We start from the raw sequence: 15648 nt of genomic DNA on the forward strand, positions 1-15648 counted from the left end.
TATATATTATCTCTTTTAATACTCACAATGTTAATAGGTAGCTTCTTTTATTAGCCATGTTTTACAACGGAAGAAACTGAGGGCCTGGCTCCCCAGACGTTGTCCCTAATCACTCAGCCAGAAAGTGGTGTAACCAGCGTTCGAGTTCTGCGCCTAGGTTCTGCCTCCAGTCACTCGGAGATTCATCAGTACCCTTCATGTTCAAAACTCCCCAGTGGCTCATAAAGTGGGGTCCTGTATGTGGGCCATCCCTCCCCTAATAATCAAGCACCAGTCAGGTGACTGCAGGCTGACCAAAGCCCTTAGGAAGCCTGCCTGGGAGCTGCAGTATCTGTGACAAAGGGCAAAACTGGCCACTGCTGAGAATCTGCTGGCTGGGTTGTCCCCTTCCTCCAGCCCTCCACACAGGTAGGGGACAATGTGGAAACATGCTGGAGCTCTCCTCAGCCAAGGAGGAGAGGTGATGGGATCTGGGCTCTGGCTAAATTAAAGTGCTGCTGGGGAACTTTCTTACCTCAGACAAGGTTCAGATTTGGGTTCAACAGGGGCCCTGGAAACTGCCTCAACCTCTCATCCACAGGAGTTTAGACACTCAGCACAGGCGTTCCAATGCTTGTGATACGCCCAACAGGATTCATGCTTGCTTTGGAGGCTGCATCAGAGCTACTAGACTACCCACTATGAGGGAACTGGGGTCTGTATTATATTATTTTAAGCCTCACAAGAACTACTTTCCTCAACCCTAGGCTTCTTCTATGCCGTCAAACTCCTGCTGAAAAGGTTTCAAGGCTCCTCTTCTCCAAAGGGCAAAAGTCCTTAATCGGCCTGAAGTGACCTACCATGATCTCTTACTACCTTACCTCTGCAGTCTTCCTCTAGCCACTCCCCCCTCATGTTTCATTGCAGTCAAACTCAGTTCCTCCAGATTCCTACTAGGGGCCTTCACATATTGGCCTCTCAGCCTAGGATGCCTTTCCCCTACTCTTTCTGGCTGTCTGTTCACCCTTTAAGTCTCAGCTTTCCAGTTGACATGCCCATCTCCACCCCAGTCTAGGGCTGATGCCCCTCCTCTGTGCTCCCATAGCTCCCTGTATCCTAGTACTTAGCACTGTATTGTAGTTGCCTGGTTACTAGTCTCTATCCCTCACTAGACCATAAGCACTGCGGGAAGGGACCATGCTTTATTCACTGATGTTTCCCCAGGGGCTAGTGCAGTGCCAGGCAAGTAAAAGCACTCGGTAAATATTTGCTGTACGAATGAATGCATGATGGTCAGTGGACCCAACTCCCTTGGGCCCTGTGCTAAGATCCTTAGCTATCTTGGTGCTGGCCTAAAAGACAAATAAAGCTTTGGTTCAAACTGGGCCTGGGGGAGGAGAGTAGGTCCTCAGGCTGTTCTTGAAAACTGTGACTTCAGTTGTCTGGCCCCAGCTTTTCTGACTTGATAGGACTTTGGTGTGTTAGACTGAGCATTTCTCCACCCAGCCCACCCTCCTAGAGTCCCCCACAAATTGACCTCACTGGGCCTGCTTTTATGAAAGGTTTATTCCTAGTGCTAGGTCCCAATCTTCCAGGGCTCTAAGCACAATTAAACTGGGTGGGTAGGTGAGGGGAGGCCCATTTAGATGCAGGGCCAGAAATGGGGCTCCCCGTTATTCCCACCCCTTTGGTCCCAGTCCCCTTCTCTGCAATGGGCACGCACAGAGGGACGAAGGGTATTGGAGGCAACATCATTGGCCCAGGGGAGCCCAAGAAGAGCTGCCATTGGCTGACAGGGCCTTTTGAGGCTCTGCCATTGGTCAGGGGGCACACCCCAGGAACTGGGGATAAGCCTGAGTGATTCCATTGGCCAGGGAGTCGTTTTATCATAGCCTTTGGCTGTGGAGTGGAAGGAAAAGATCTGGGAATGAAGCCCAGTGGCCAGGAAGATAAGGGACAGGGCAGCAGCTGCTGGGCCTATAGGCCCCATCCCTACCCATAGCAATGTGGGCAAAACTGGTGTCAGGCCCCAGCCAGGGAAAAGGAGCCCACATCAGAGGGCAGGTGGCAAGGGATGTCCCATGTCCGATCTCCCCCACCCTGGGACTGTCCCTCCCAGTGTCTTTATGATAGCCAGGTTGGGCTGGGAGCGGCTCACTGCTCCTCTAGCCAGGAGGGCTTCTCAGCTCCTGGAGGCCTCAGCTTGATGTTGAACTGCTGCAGGGTCTGCTCCAGTTGTTTCTGGTTCCCAGCAAAGTAGGCAGACACAGCATTGTGGAAGAGCAGCAGTTGCTTGTGCATCACCTTGATCTGAGGGTCCAGAGGGTCAGCTGAGGCTGGACTCAGGTGCCCTTCTTGAGGGGCAGAGCCTGACACCAGACCAGGGGCACATGCACTCTGCTCTGATGGTGCTTTTGGGGTGGGGCTGAACTCCACCAAGGGTGTCAAAGGAGAAGGGTCAAGCTGATGGGAGAAATCTAACTTGATTTGCTGCGCCTGGGGTTTTGGTACCACAGCTCATGATCCTGGGACCAGCAGCCAATTCTTTAACAGAAAAGGGCCAGGAACTGGAAGGGGGGAGACCTGTAAAGGTCCAGGGGTTAAGGGGGCTAGGGGAAGATCCCACTCCTTAGTTAGGCTGCATTTCCCCATCCAATGATGGGGAGGGTCTAGGGGAAGAGTCAGTGTTACAGATGGGAAGGTGGGCTGTGGTCAAAGGGGTGGGGTTGGCACCTTGTTTTCTTCCAGGAACTTGAGCTTGATGGCCACATCTCCCCGCAGCTTCTCATATTTGTCCCGATGGGCCTGGAAAGTGGCCTGGGCACTCTCAAGTCGACCACGCGTCCCTGCATCCCGGGGGCCTAGGCTCAGCTCCTCTAAGTCTGTTCGGTAGGCATCATATTCCAGCCTGGGGAGGGGATGATACAGGCTCATTTCCACCCCTTTGTCCTTCACACTCTCCTTTCCTTCCTGAATTCTTATGCCCCTAATCTCAAACTCCTACCCAAACCAGCCAACTCCCCAAACCCCAGGCCTTGCCATGTCCACACCTGGCAGCTTCATACTGTTTGACAGTCATGAGTGTGTCTTCCATGGTCTTGGTGACCAATGTGTTGATGCTAGAGACAAAGAAGTTCACAGCCCCTAGTAGTGTCTCTCCATTCTTGCACAGCAGCTTCTGTGTCTCTGCATTGTAGCCAAATTCCTCCTGAGGGCAGAAGGGAGGGGCAGGCCTTAAGAAAGAATCCTCACCTGACTGGGGCTGTAGGGCCCTTCATTACCCTCTTCCCCATGGAGGAAGCAGGCATCAAAACTGAAACAACCAAGGACTACCTTCAGCAAGGCTCTCTTAGCCAGAAAGTTAGTGGGGCCACCCTGGGGATGCCTGGGGTGGGAATGTGGGGGTGGGGTTCTCAGACAAGTTCACAGGACTAGAACAGAGAAAGCTAGTGCAGCAGGCAAGGGAGGGGCTCGGATTAGGCTGAGCACCAAAGGCATTCTCACCAATGCAGAGAAGGGTTACTTGTGAGGCACCTAGTGTGCCACCTCCCCCAGCCCCTCCAACTTCTGGACCTCTGTACAAACCCTTAGGCTGCCTCCACAGGTGAGTGCTGCTGGGGGCAGAGCTGGGCCCACCCTGTAGGGGTTCTCCCTCTGGGCTGCAGGAGGGAGGGAGGGAGGGAGGCTGAGGGGTGACTGCCTGGGAGGGCCTGGGCCCAGTCCCCCCACCCTCTTTGGCCTGGCCAAGGCACCTGAAGCTCTGGGGACTTCTGGCTGAGGTCAGCAAAGGCGTCACCTAGTGCATGCTGGGTCTGCAGCAGGCTGTAGAGGTGGGCTGTCAGTGACCGGCCCAGCTGCAGGACACTCTCATACTTGCGCTTCGTCTCACGCAGCAACTCAATCTGCAGCTCTAGCTCCAGGTCCACAGTCCGAGAGCCTCGGCCAAATCGCTCTGATAACAGCTGCTTTGTACACTGATCAGGAAGTGGGGGAACAGGTCAGAGACCCCAGCACTCTGCCCCCACAACAGGTATCTACCCCAGCACACCCAGGCTCCTAGTCTCAGCCATAGATGGAATATTAGGATCTAGGAGGAGGAGAAAAGCTACCCAGGAGGAGTTTGGGGGAAGGGAGAGGTGCTTGAATCCCACCTTATAAGTGTTGATGCCCCATTTCTTGACGATGTCAAACTTCTCTCCAGCGATGCCCCGAGCCACCTCATCTCCGGGGCCAGCAGGAGTGGCACTGTGAGATGGATGGCGGCCAGACCCTAAAGGACCAAGTTCTCTGACACCAGCCTTTCTCAGATACAACCAGACACCTCTGTGGCTCCACCCATACTTCCCTCCCAGCACCTGAAAATGACTTTCCTAAAGAAGCAGAAGCTAGAGACAATTAGATTCTCCTACTCACTAGGAGGAACTCATATCTTGTGCCCTGAGACCCAAATCCTAATGAATATCTGGACTCCTTCTGACGTGGTGGTGGGGATTGGAGGGGGAAGGAGAAGGGTGCTACTAGTGTATAGGGGCAGAGGAAAAAGAAGGAAATATGCTGAGTGTGGGGTGGGAGGTCAAGGATGGTAAGAGGAAATCTGGTTGACATTCCTATGTGGTATCCTAGTCTGTGTGACATTCAGGGCAGTTTATTCCTCTAAACTTTAGAGTCTAGAGTAAAACTCTGAAAAGTCTCATAAAGTTCCAAATCAGCATCAAGCTCCAGAGCAGGGGGAACTTCTGTGGAACAGAAGTTGACTTAGGTGGTGGCAGCAGAGAAAGGGTACATCTCAGGGGAAGTAGCAAATGGGCGCAGCTGGACAACCCTGGGAACTGGCCTTGGGGTGAGGAGAGTCCATAGGGCTCATACCAGTAGAAGTTTCCAAGATCTCTAGAGATAATTCAATCTTTCTTAGCCATATCCTATGCTCCCAAGAACCATTCCTCTCCCCCTCTCCACTCAAGCTTCCTGTCCTGTTCTGATCATTCATACCTGTGGGGATGAGTCCATCACCAGAGCCCCCATAGCCACCAGACACAACGCTGGTTTCATTGAGGTTGGGTCCTGACACCATCACCTGCTGGAGGTCCTATAGGCCAGAGAAGAGGAGGCTTCAGGAACATAGGGGCAGCTGAAGCATTTTGGGGGTGAGAACAAGCTTGGATTGAAGCATCATAGAGAGAGCACACAAGGGAAGTCTGCACAGAATCAGAATGAAGATTTGTAAAAAGATTGAAGGGAGTTAGATAAGTTAGGGAGGGTGACTAGAACAGAGTGAAAGCCTGCGGATTATGAGTTGGGATCCATAACTTGAAACAATAAGGAGAAAAATCAAACAGAAGCACCTGCTCCAGCCCATCATCCTCAGGAAGCTGCCCAGCTTCGCCATTCCCATGGATGGGGATCTCCATTGTGGCCGCCTTCCCTAGGATCCCGTCCGTCATGGCTAGGGAAGGGACTGGAATCAATGTCTCTGCCCCAGCGCCCTGCAAAGCCCAACACAGACAGTTCTGGAAATTGGCCAGGAGTCTATAAGAGAAAAGTCTCCTCTACCACTTCTGAGGTTTTAGAGGTTGTCCCAGGGCTTGAGTCTTCTGGTTTGGCTACCACTCCTTTCCTCAGGTCGCATATGTATCTCTCCCCTCCAAGGTGCACAGTTTTACACATGCACACCCAGGCCTCAGGTGTCTTCTCATGACCCTCTAACCCCACCAGGACTCCATGATCATTCATGCATTCAATCATTCAATAGGCAGTGAGTACCTACTATGTGCCATGCACTATATGAGGCCATGGAAATACAGCAGTGAACAAAACAGATAAAGTCTGTATTCCGTCGGCGCTTATCCCCATGCAAGTGTTTCTCCCCATCAGGAGATGAATCCCTTTCCAGGGCTCAGGTATGCCGTCCACGGCTTGGCCTTTCACACTCCTTTAGTATCTCTTCCCGTTTCCTTCAAGCCATCTCCTCCTTCTCCACCCCATGCACCTCTTCCTCGGGGCCCTCCCCACCAGGCCTTAGTTGAATCCGTTGGTGTATGTTCTTGGCCTCTGGGAAAAGCTTCTTTTCTCCAGGACATAGCTGATCCCTTCCAAAGTCAGTTATGCCTCCCCAGGTGTGTTTCCCTGCCCCCCCACCCCATACACCTGGGCATCAGGTGTGTTCTCATCCTTCCCTGGGCTCAGAGGTATCTTGCCCTCAGGACAGGTTCATGCGTTCAACTTCCCGTCGACCAGGTATGCCCCTCTCACCTCGGGCTGGGCCGCTCTTCCCCTCAGGGCGCCAGGCCCGGGCCGCGCGGGGACCTCGGGCTCCAGTGCCCGTCGCGATCCTAGCAGCAGGTCAGGGATTCGGCGGAAGTGACGTCCCCTCCCGGGCAGAAGAAGCCGGCCACGTCGCAGATAGTAAGGGCGGAAGTGACTTTAAAGCTGGGGGCGGGGCGATCCTTGATCCAACCTTTCAGTCCCTGGGATCCTGGAGAGATTACTTCCGGGGCGTGACTGAGAGGCCGTAACGGAAGTGAGGGCGGGCGGCCGGGCGTGCGCTTGGGGCGGGATGGAGCAGCAGCAGCAGCAGCTGAGAAACGTGAGTAGTAGCTGAAAGCGACCTCAGTGCCTTACATTGAACTTGCATCCCCGTCCGCAAGGCGGGGACCCCGAAGAGCCAGGGATCCAAGGGCTGGGGACACTGGGCAGCGGTGCGCGGTCCTGGGAAACTTGGGGGTGGCGCGGCCTTGAATGGCGGTGTGGGCTCCCTTTTCGCTGAGTTCTCGGTCCCCTCCTCTCCCAGTTGCGGGACTTCCTGTTGGTCTACAATCGGATGACGGAACTCTGCTTCCAGCGCTGCGTGCCCAGCCTGCACCACCGAGCTCTGGATGCCGAGGAGGTGGGGAACCGAGTAGGGAGCTTCGTCCTGCGAGTTAACCGTAGACTGTTTTCGTCCTGCCCCGACCCCCCATCAGCCCGTGGCCGAGGTCTTTCTGTGACCCTCGCCCCTAGGCTGGGACGGGAAGGAAGGAGACAGACCTGACAGGACACCTCTGGCCTCTACTTCCACCCTGTCTTTCCTCCAGGAGGCCTGTCTGCACAGCTGTGCCGGGAAGCTGATCCACTCCAACCACCGCCTCATGGCCGCGTATGTGCAGCTCATGCCTGCCCTGGTACAGCGCCGCATCGCAGACTACGAGGCTGCCTCAGCCAGGCCCGGTGTTGCGGCCGAACAGCCCGGAAACTCGCCTGCAGGCAGCTAGCCATCCCCCACCCCAGGGAGGGAGGCACTGGATGGACCCTCACGTGGAAGGAGCCAGTGCACCTTGGGCTGGGTGCAGCCTGTATATAGAGAGCGAGGAGTTGCCTGAGAGCTGGGTACTGTGGCTCCTTTTCCTGGAACTAGTAAGCCCGCTTTTATTCTGTTTGGTTTATGTTCTGGGCAGGGAAGCTTTGCCCGTTTCATTAGCACCATCCTTTGTTCTGTCAGTGCATGTCTGCTGGCTTCAACCCTTGCAGCAGAGAAATTGCCTTCTATGTGTAGAAGAAAAAGTCAGCATTCACTCCCAAGCACCTGGTTAAAGCAAGGTCTGTGGGTACAATTTTGAGATTGGTAATGGCAACAGGAAGGTGGTTCCTGGCCAGATGACAGAGAAAATGGGAGCTCTGTCTAGCTGTCATTAACTTAAATCTGTCTGACTTCAATGGCTCACTTGTGAGCTGGGTATGCATTCATTCATAACTTTTTTTTTTTTTTTTTTACTGTGTCTTACAAAAAGGAATTCTGCTAGATTTAGGGAAAGGAGGAGGTATCTAACGACAACATATCAAGAAATCACAGGGTGTTTAGGTACTACCTTTTTACAAGTCAGTAGCTCCAGAACAGATGAAACCTGTAAGTTCTGGGTATTCATTCTGAAACTAACCATATCCCCAGGTTGTTCCTTTCTTACTATTTTCTGTCTTCCTGAATGAGCAATAAAACATTTAAGCAAAGAAGGTCTTTGTGCTTGTCTTCAGGGGCTATCAGAAAGGGGAAAACTTGGGGGACCATGTTCCGCAGTATGGTCAAATTTGAGAAAAAGAAACTCAAGGGAGAAGTACATGGTGGTTATTGTGGAAAAGGGGATAAAGCGAAGTCTTCAGGACCTCTTTAATGTTACCTTCATGTCTCACTGCTTATTTATAACCTCCTAATTCCAGCTCTTCCACCCTCTACCCATGTTGTTCCCGCTGTGATTTCGAATTCCAACCTATCCATTTTTATTGCCTCCCCATTGGGGAATTTACTTCTATATTCAGCAGTGTGAATGTCCTATCACTCCATCACATTTTCTTGCCGCTCTTGTGTCCTTTTGTATCATTCCAGCTGTTTAATCTTTTCTGTTCCTCCATTCAAACTGCTAGAGAAAACCACAGCTGTATAATGAATGCCACTAAGTATGTAAGGTTTCCAACCTCAGCCAAACCCTCATTACCAACAAGCAACCCTTTGTGGTTTCCTGATCTATTTGCTGTCCTTAATCACCATGGCAGTTATTTACACCTTCACTGCTCTCCTTAATCCCTCACCTCACTCTCAACTGTTCCCCATCAGGTGACCATGTTTCATTTTTTAAAGAGGAAATGGAAGCTCTTAAGACATTGTTTCCACAATAATAAAAATAACTTCTTACAACCACCCATAAAGCACAAAGTTTTCTTTGTACAGATCAGGAGATTGAAATTCTCTAATAGTAGACCCTGTATTAAAATACAGATCTGACTTTAAAATCCATGTTCTTTTTACAATACCAGGCTACCTCTCAAAATAGTATCTATTGAGCCCTTACTTTGTATAGGTTCTGATGTTGGTATATGTCATGCTTTACCTTAGTTCATCTTTATGACAAAACTACAAGTAAGAGATATTATCCCCCACTTAACAGATGAGGAAGCAAGAATCCAGAATGTACTAGAAGCACATCTTACACACAGTTACCTGTTGAGAAAAGTGTCTCCAATTAGCTTTTTGCCTTTTTAGCTGCTATCTCTTGAACAAATCTTAAATAAAAAGGTTTATTAGAACGTAAAAGTTGCTGATCAGGAACTTCCTTACCAAGTGTCTACCCAATAAAATTCTTTCCTTGGAAAGTATAAATGCAGGTAAAATAGCTTGTGAATTCCCAATTTCCAGAGACAGGGAAATGGGGACCTGGGATGTTGCACTACTGTTGGAAGGATTTCTCCACATCAACATTTGTGGGTGCCCCTGCAACAAATGTCCATGTAATTAAACTTCCAGATGATTGTGGACTATCTGTGTTTCTGTGTCACATAATAATTACTAGAGAAGGGCTAGAAACATAGAAGTTCTTTGAACTTCCAGAGCTATTTGCTTAACTCATCTGCACCAAACCTCTCCCTAGACATGGAAAAACAAGTGTCCCTCAGTCTGATCCATCAGTTAGTCCCTTTCTTAAATTTCCAATCTCTTCTGTCCTGGTTCTTTTCTCTCAATACTTGGAACAACTTCATTCCTACCATCCATCTTCCTTCACCACTGGAGTCTCCCTCAGGTCTTGCCATTGGCATAATTGAGCACATGTGATGTTTCAAGAACAATGAGAATAAATATCGACAGAACCTGATCCTGTTACCACAGATGCTGGAGAGAGGGCTAGTATTCCTTTCATTCTGACTTCAGAACATAACGGCCCACTCCTTTGCAAAGTCTGATTCCTTTGAGGCTATTCAAGTATACCACCCTCTCATTATTTGTCCTTAGGAACTGCCCCTCCTACTTTCCTCTAGGTAGCTGACCCTTGGTCTTCCTAGCCACTCATACTTTTATGTTTACGGGGACACTTCATTCAATATTTTGGTCTCTCAGTTCTTTGACACGGTGATTTCGCCTCTCTCAGGCACCCATTCTCACAGTTCTATCCTGGCCATTGTCTTCACCCAGCTGCTCTATCTTCAAAACACTATTGCTTGCACCTAATTCACTGACCACTCCTTATGCTTTATTGCACTATTACTCTACTATCATTCTTTGATTTCACTGGAGCAGTCAGGCCATTGCTTCTACCTTCTCTTTAGATTCCTATCCAGCTGAAGTTCTAGTGATTCTCTTGGAATAGACTCCATTCTTTACCTCTCATCCCTTCTATGCTTAGGTAAAATGAAACATTTGTCTGTGTCTGCACTTGGACAGCGAAAGGCCACCCAAGGAAATCACTATAAGGCAGATTTATATCACTAGGAATCCACAGTTACCAACTTCACATGGAGTCTGAGCCCCTACAATCCCACTGGGTTTTTCCAATCATCTCTCCTGCTTGCTGCAGTGAGTATTCCAAACCAATATTCTTTAGCCTCTTATTAGCCCCCCCCCCATCATTCTCTTCACTTTCTGCAGATACTTACTTTACTCAAAGACAAAAGTAGAAGCTGTCAGTTGAGAACTCTCACAACATCTGATCACCTGCCTACATTGGCATCTTTCTCCTCTATCCTGTCTAAACAGGGCCAGCATTCCTCTTAGGGCCAATGCCTATTCCTGTGCCCTGAATTGTAGTCCTTTCTTTGAGAATCCTTTTCCCCCTTTACTAAATTCTCATCAGTGTCTAAACACGCTAAAGTCTCCCCTTTTCAAAAGACAAACCACTCTACCACATTTCCCCTCCAGCTACCGTCCTGTTTTTTCCACTTTGCACTGAAAACAGGTGGATACTTTGGCCCTCTCCATCCCATTCCTCCCAGCTTGTTTTGACTTCTACGGCTTTTGTTTTGTTGAAATAGTTCTTACTGAGGTCACTCTGGCTCACAAGCAGCCTTCGTATTCCTAAGCCCAGTGGTTATTTCCCAGTCCTCAGCTTCCTTCACTTTGCAGTAGCATCTGGTAGTGTTGACGTTTCTCAGCGTCCGTGGTGTTCACTGGCATCTGCGATTCCACCCGCATACTTCGCAGCTTCTTAGCCTCTTTTACAGGCATACCCATCTCCAGACTTTAAAAGTTTCTCTAGATCCTGTTCTTTCTCAGTCTACTTTTTCTAGGATTACTTCACCCCCACTCTGAGCTTTGGTTACTGATGACCCCCAGGTCTCTCCTATGAGCCACTTGATTGACCTCTCCACTTAGGTGTCTCAAAAACATCCCCGACTCAACATGTTTCCTCATGAACTTTCCTCCTGTGCCTGGAGGAAAGAACTTATCCAGTTACAGAAGCTAGAAACCTCACTCATCCCTGCGCTCATTGCCTAGTCCTCAGTTTACATTTCTGAATGTCCCCTGATCCTATCTGCTTCTCTCCATCTTCACAATCTCCCACCAGGGTTATTGCAATTGCTGCTTCTCCGCATATCCACTTTTGTACCTCTCCGATCTGCTCTCCATTTATAGATGAGAAAACAAACTGATGCTTAGAACTTCATAATAGTTTCCCATTCTTAGGATAAAAACTGACATTTGACATAAGACAAGGCCCTGCATGATCCAGCTCCTGCCTGCCTCAGCTGTATCTTATCAGTGACTCAAACACTGGATTGTCAATATTGTTTGTTGAATTGGACTGAACCATACCTCCTCTCTCCTTCTGTCCCTCTGTCCCTCTCTGTGCTCTAACCACACTAACCTTTGGATTCCTCTAACCTGCCATGCACTTCCATCTCAAGGCCTTTGTACCTGCTGTTTTCTGGCTTGTGATGCTTTCCCTGTACCTACTGAACTACTTTTTTTTTTCTCTCAAAGATGTTTATTGATTCTATCCATAATGGTAAAATATTAGAAACAACTTGAATGAATGGATAAGCAAACTGTTCTGCATCGCTAGAGTAAAACTCTGTAGTCATTTCAGTTCGGATGTGGATTATGATGAACTACTCATTCTTGAGTACTTACTTCAAATACTCTTTCCTCAAAGAACTCTTTCCAGGCTGCATCTCCCATAAGTCCTCATGTTTTTGGCATGTAGCACTTCTAACAGTTGCTCATGAGGTCAGAGTCCATGTTTGTATTGCTCACCATTGCATTCTTATCACAGTGCCCGGCATAATAAATGCTTGATAAATATTTGTTGACTGAACATCTTTCAGTCTCCTCCCAGCTCAATCTACTATTCATATAACAAAAGAAAGACTTCTTTTTTTTTTTTTTTTTTTTTTTTTAACATGTCTTTATAGATTTCAGAGAGAGGAAGGGAGAGGGAGAGAGAGGGATAGAAACATCAATGATGAGAGAGTCGTTGATTGGCTGCTTCCTGCAGGCCCCTCACCAGGGATCAAGCAGCAACCCAGGCATGTGCTCTGAGTGGGAATACAAAGCATGATCTCCTGGATCATAGGTCGATGCTCAAGGGCTGAACCACGGCTGGTCGAGCAGGAAGACTTCTTATTAAAAGAGACAGAAGTGAATCTGTACTTAACCTCTGCTCTCTTTTTTTCCATAGCACTATCACATAATAGTTTATGCATTCTGTTTATTATTTATTATTTGTCTTCTTCACTAGAATGTAAGCTCCATAATTCAATTTTTGTCAGTTATCATTTTGTACACTGATATAACCACCCAAAATAGCATCCAACACAGTTGATGCTCAGTAAATATTTGTTAGTTAAATGAAGGCAAGAGAGAATAGTTACAGAGCAAAGGTCTAGAGCTTGGCTTTAGAGAGGGAAGGAGCATCCCTTATTGGTAACAAGAAGGAAGGAGGAATGGGTGAAAGCAGATCTAAGTCGTTTTTGATATGGTTTTGGGAGATTGAAAGAGTCCCTTTTAAATAGTGTGTGTGATGGTTAGTTTTATGTGTCAACTTGACTAGGCTGCAGTATGTATCCCTGTATCCTATTAGTTCTGTTTCTCTGGAGAACCCCGATTGATACAGCATCTGGTTTTTGTTTTGTTTTTTAATAGGAGGTGAAGTTATCAGAGAGTAAAGTAGAAGAAAATGGAAGATGAGAGTGTGCAGGCGGTTTGAAATTGTCTTTGCACAGAATGGAAGAGTGACCTGACAAAAGAAACAATTATATTTTTAGGCAGTGTTGAGGGCTCAGTACAGGTAACCAAACAGAATTCCCCTCTGTCCTCGTGTGTCTGGAAAACCATGGTTTGAAGGCCTTAAACATGAAGGCCTGCTGTGGCTCTGTGGCTCTGTGACTCTGTGACTCTGTCACTCTTCTTTGGCCTTTTTGGAAAGGGCTGCCCGGGCCCTGTTTATGCCGCCACTGGCCCTCTGTGGCTTGTTCACCATTCTGTCAACAGCACTCTGCAGAGTGCTGTGAACTACAACACAAGCACATCACTAACACACCAGTCACATCAAGTGCCTATTATCCAGCAGGCTCTATTCTGAGCATTTTACATACATTAACTCATTTAGTCTCACAACCCTACAAGGTAATAGTAGTATCTACTGTTATTATCACCTTCATTTTACAAAAAAAAAATGAAACAGGTAAAATATCCCATGACTAGTAAGTGGTGGAGCCAGGTGTACAATCCCAGCAGTCTGACTCAAATCTGTCCTTTCTCACTTATGAAGACTGCTAGACATTTATGCAGTTGTTGCACAAGTATTTTCTGATCACCTACTCATGGTGCCTCACACAGGGGCTGGGGAGAGAGCATAGAGAAATCAGAATCTGCCACCATGGAGCTTATGTTTCTAGTCAGGGGAAACAGACAATAAACAATTAAATATTTATATGCGATAGTAATAAGTGCTATGGAGAAAAAATAATGCAGGGTAAGAAGGATAAGGAAGGTGGGGAGAGTTGCTATTTTATATTGGGTGGTCAGAGAAGAACTCACTAATACGGTCTCTGGGCAGAGACTTGAAAGGAGGGAGTAAGCCTTGGGTACATCTGGATGAAGAGTGTTTGTGGTTTAAGCCTCTAGTTGTCCCTAGAATCCATTGTCCCTTTCTCTTTCTTTCTCTTTCTTTCTCTTTCTTTCCTTTCTTTCTTTCTTCTTTCTTTCTTTCTTTCTTTCTTTCTTTCTTTCTTTCTTTCTTTCTTTCTTTCTTTCCTTCCTTCCTTCCTTCCTTCCTTCCTTCCTTCCTTCCTTCCTTCCTTCCTTCCTTCCTTCTTTCTTTCTTTCTTTCTTTCTTCTTTCTTTTTTAAAAATATATCTTTATTGATTTCAGAGAGAGGAAAGAAGAGGGAGAGAGAGAGAGAGAAACGTCAATGATGAGAGTCATTGATCGGCTGCCTCCTGCACGCCCCCAACTGGGCATCGAGCCCGCAACCCGGGCATGTGCCCTGACCCAGAATCAAACCCCAATCGCCTGGGTCCTAGGTCAACGCTCAACTGCTGAGCCATGCCCTGCTGGGCATCCCCTTCTTTATTTACTAATAGAATCCTGATTTTTATCCAGGCACATGGCCACTGAGAATAAAGATTAGTTTTTACAGCTTTCCTGAAGCTAGGTGTGCTTATGTGATTGAGTGATGTGTGCATTGCCAGATTGTGCCCTTAGAAGTAAGGATATGCTTTCTCCTTTCTCTTCTGACCCATCTTACTAGAAGTAAGGGTATGCTTTCTCCTTTCTCTTTTCACCCATCTTACCTAGCAAACATGGTGGTAAACTCTCTTAGACCTTAAAGACCAGGACCAGTTCCTTGGAAAAGGCAGAATAACTAAAAGGCTGACCTATTAGTCTTAGAGTGATTATACTTGGACAGTTATGTGAGAGAAACAAATAAACTTCTATCGTGCTTAAGTCATTGTATTTTGGGGGTCTTTTTGTTCTTACAGTACATGTGTGATGGGAAGAATTATAAGGTGGTCCCCAAGATTTCCCACCCCCTGTGTATATACCCTGGATAATTCCTAGGACTGTGAATATGATAGATTTTACTTCTGTAATTAGGTTATATCATCTGGCATACTTCACTGGAAGAAAGGGAGATTATCTGGTGGGTGTGGCCTAATCACATGAACTTTTTAAGAGCAGGAAGTTTTCTCTGGCTGGATGCAGAAGAGGACATCAGAAAGATTTGAAGCATGAGAAGGGTTTGAAGAACCATTGCTGACTTAGAAATGGAGGGACCATGTACGAAGGAAGGCTATGTCCTCTAGGACTTGAGAGTAGCTCCTGGCTAATAGCCAGGAAGAAATAGGGGACTTCAGTCCTACAACCACAAGGAATTGAATCCTGTCAACAACAGGAAGACAGTTTTCTCCCAGAGCCTCCAGACAAGAACTCAGTCCAGCCAATTCCTTAATTTCAGGGTTATGATACCCTGAGCAGAGAACCCAGCCAAGCTATGCTGGACATCAATCTACAGAACTGTGAGATAGTAAATGAGTGTTGTTTTTAAGCTGCTTAGTTTGTGGTAGTTTGTTACACAGCCACAGAGGTATGTAGGCTCTGAAGTGGGAGCATGCTTGGTGTGATCCAGGCACAGGAGTTGAGTGAATGGGGAGAGAGAGTAGGACAGATAGCAGTTGGTAGACCTTCATAGAACTTCAGCTTTTGCCTGAAGGATGATAAGGCATTTGTGAGTTTTGTGCAGAGGAGTGACAGGATCTGCAGAGCAAATTGTAGGGTGAAGGTTAGAAGCAGAGAGATCAGTTAGAAAGCTGTGGAATAATCAGGCGACTGGTGATATCGGCTTAGACCAAGGTTGTAGCACTTGAAGTGATGAGAAGCAGTTGGATTATGGATATATTTTGAAGCTATAGCCAATGGAATTTGCTGAAGG

General features: G+C 47.7%; 2 protein-coding genes across 3 annotated transcripts; one reads left to right on the forward strand and one right to left on the reverse strand.

Annotated features, from left to right (window-relative positions):
• Nucleotides 1-1526: 1526 nt before the first annotated feature.
• ARFIP2 (ARF interacting protein 2) lies at nucleotides 1527-6328 on the reverse strand. The gene is made up of 8 exons (XM_081153095.1): nucleotides 6229-6328; nucleotides 5322-5462; nucleotides 4969-5065; nucleotides 4131-4249; nucleotides 3732-3953; nucleotides 3030-3187; nucleotides 2713-2887; nucleotides 1527-2289 (listed from the first exon to the last, which is right to left on the reverse strand). Exons 2-8 carry the CDS (start codon nucleotides 5418-5420, stop codon nucleotides 2134-2136), a joined length of 1026 nt encoding a protein of 341 aa, XP_081009221.1. The 5' UTR covers nucleotides 5421-5462; nucleotides 6229-6328; the 3' UTR covers nucleotides 1527-2133.
• Nucleotides 6329-6468: 140 nt separating this feature from the next.
• Nucleotides 6469-14663, forward strand: TIMM10B (translocase of inner mitochondrial membrane 10B). 2 transcript variants are annotated; one of them, XR_014000004.1, is made up of 4 exons: nucleotides 6474-6562; nucleotides 6767-6862; nucleotides 7050-7368; nucleotides 12857-14663. XR_014000004.1 is itself a non-coding variant. In XM_081153825.1 (3 exons), the coding sequence occupies exons 1-3, from the start codon at nucleotides 6533-6535 to the stop codon at nucleotides 7224-7226; spliced, it is 303 nt and encodes a 100-aa protein (XP_081009951.1). In that variant the 5' UTR covers nucleotides 6469-6532; the 3' UTR covers nucleotides 7227-7956. The 2 variants fall into 2 exon arrangements, 1 of the variants encoding a protein (XP_081009951.1); XM_081153825.1 differs by lacking the exon at nucleotides 12857-14663 and having other exon boundaries at nucleotides 6469-6562; nucleotides 7050-7956.
• Nucleotides 14664-15648: the final 985 nt, after the last annotated feature.

The sequence above is a fragment of the Miniopterus schreibersii genome (assembly GCF_964146895.1).
Source record: "Miniopterus schreibersii genome assembly, chromosome: 12".
Classification (NCBI taxonomy): Eukaryota; Metazoa; Chordata; class Mammalia; order Chiroptera; family Miniopteridae; genus Miniopterus; species Miniopterus schreibersii.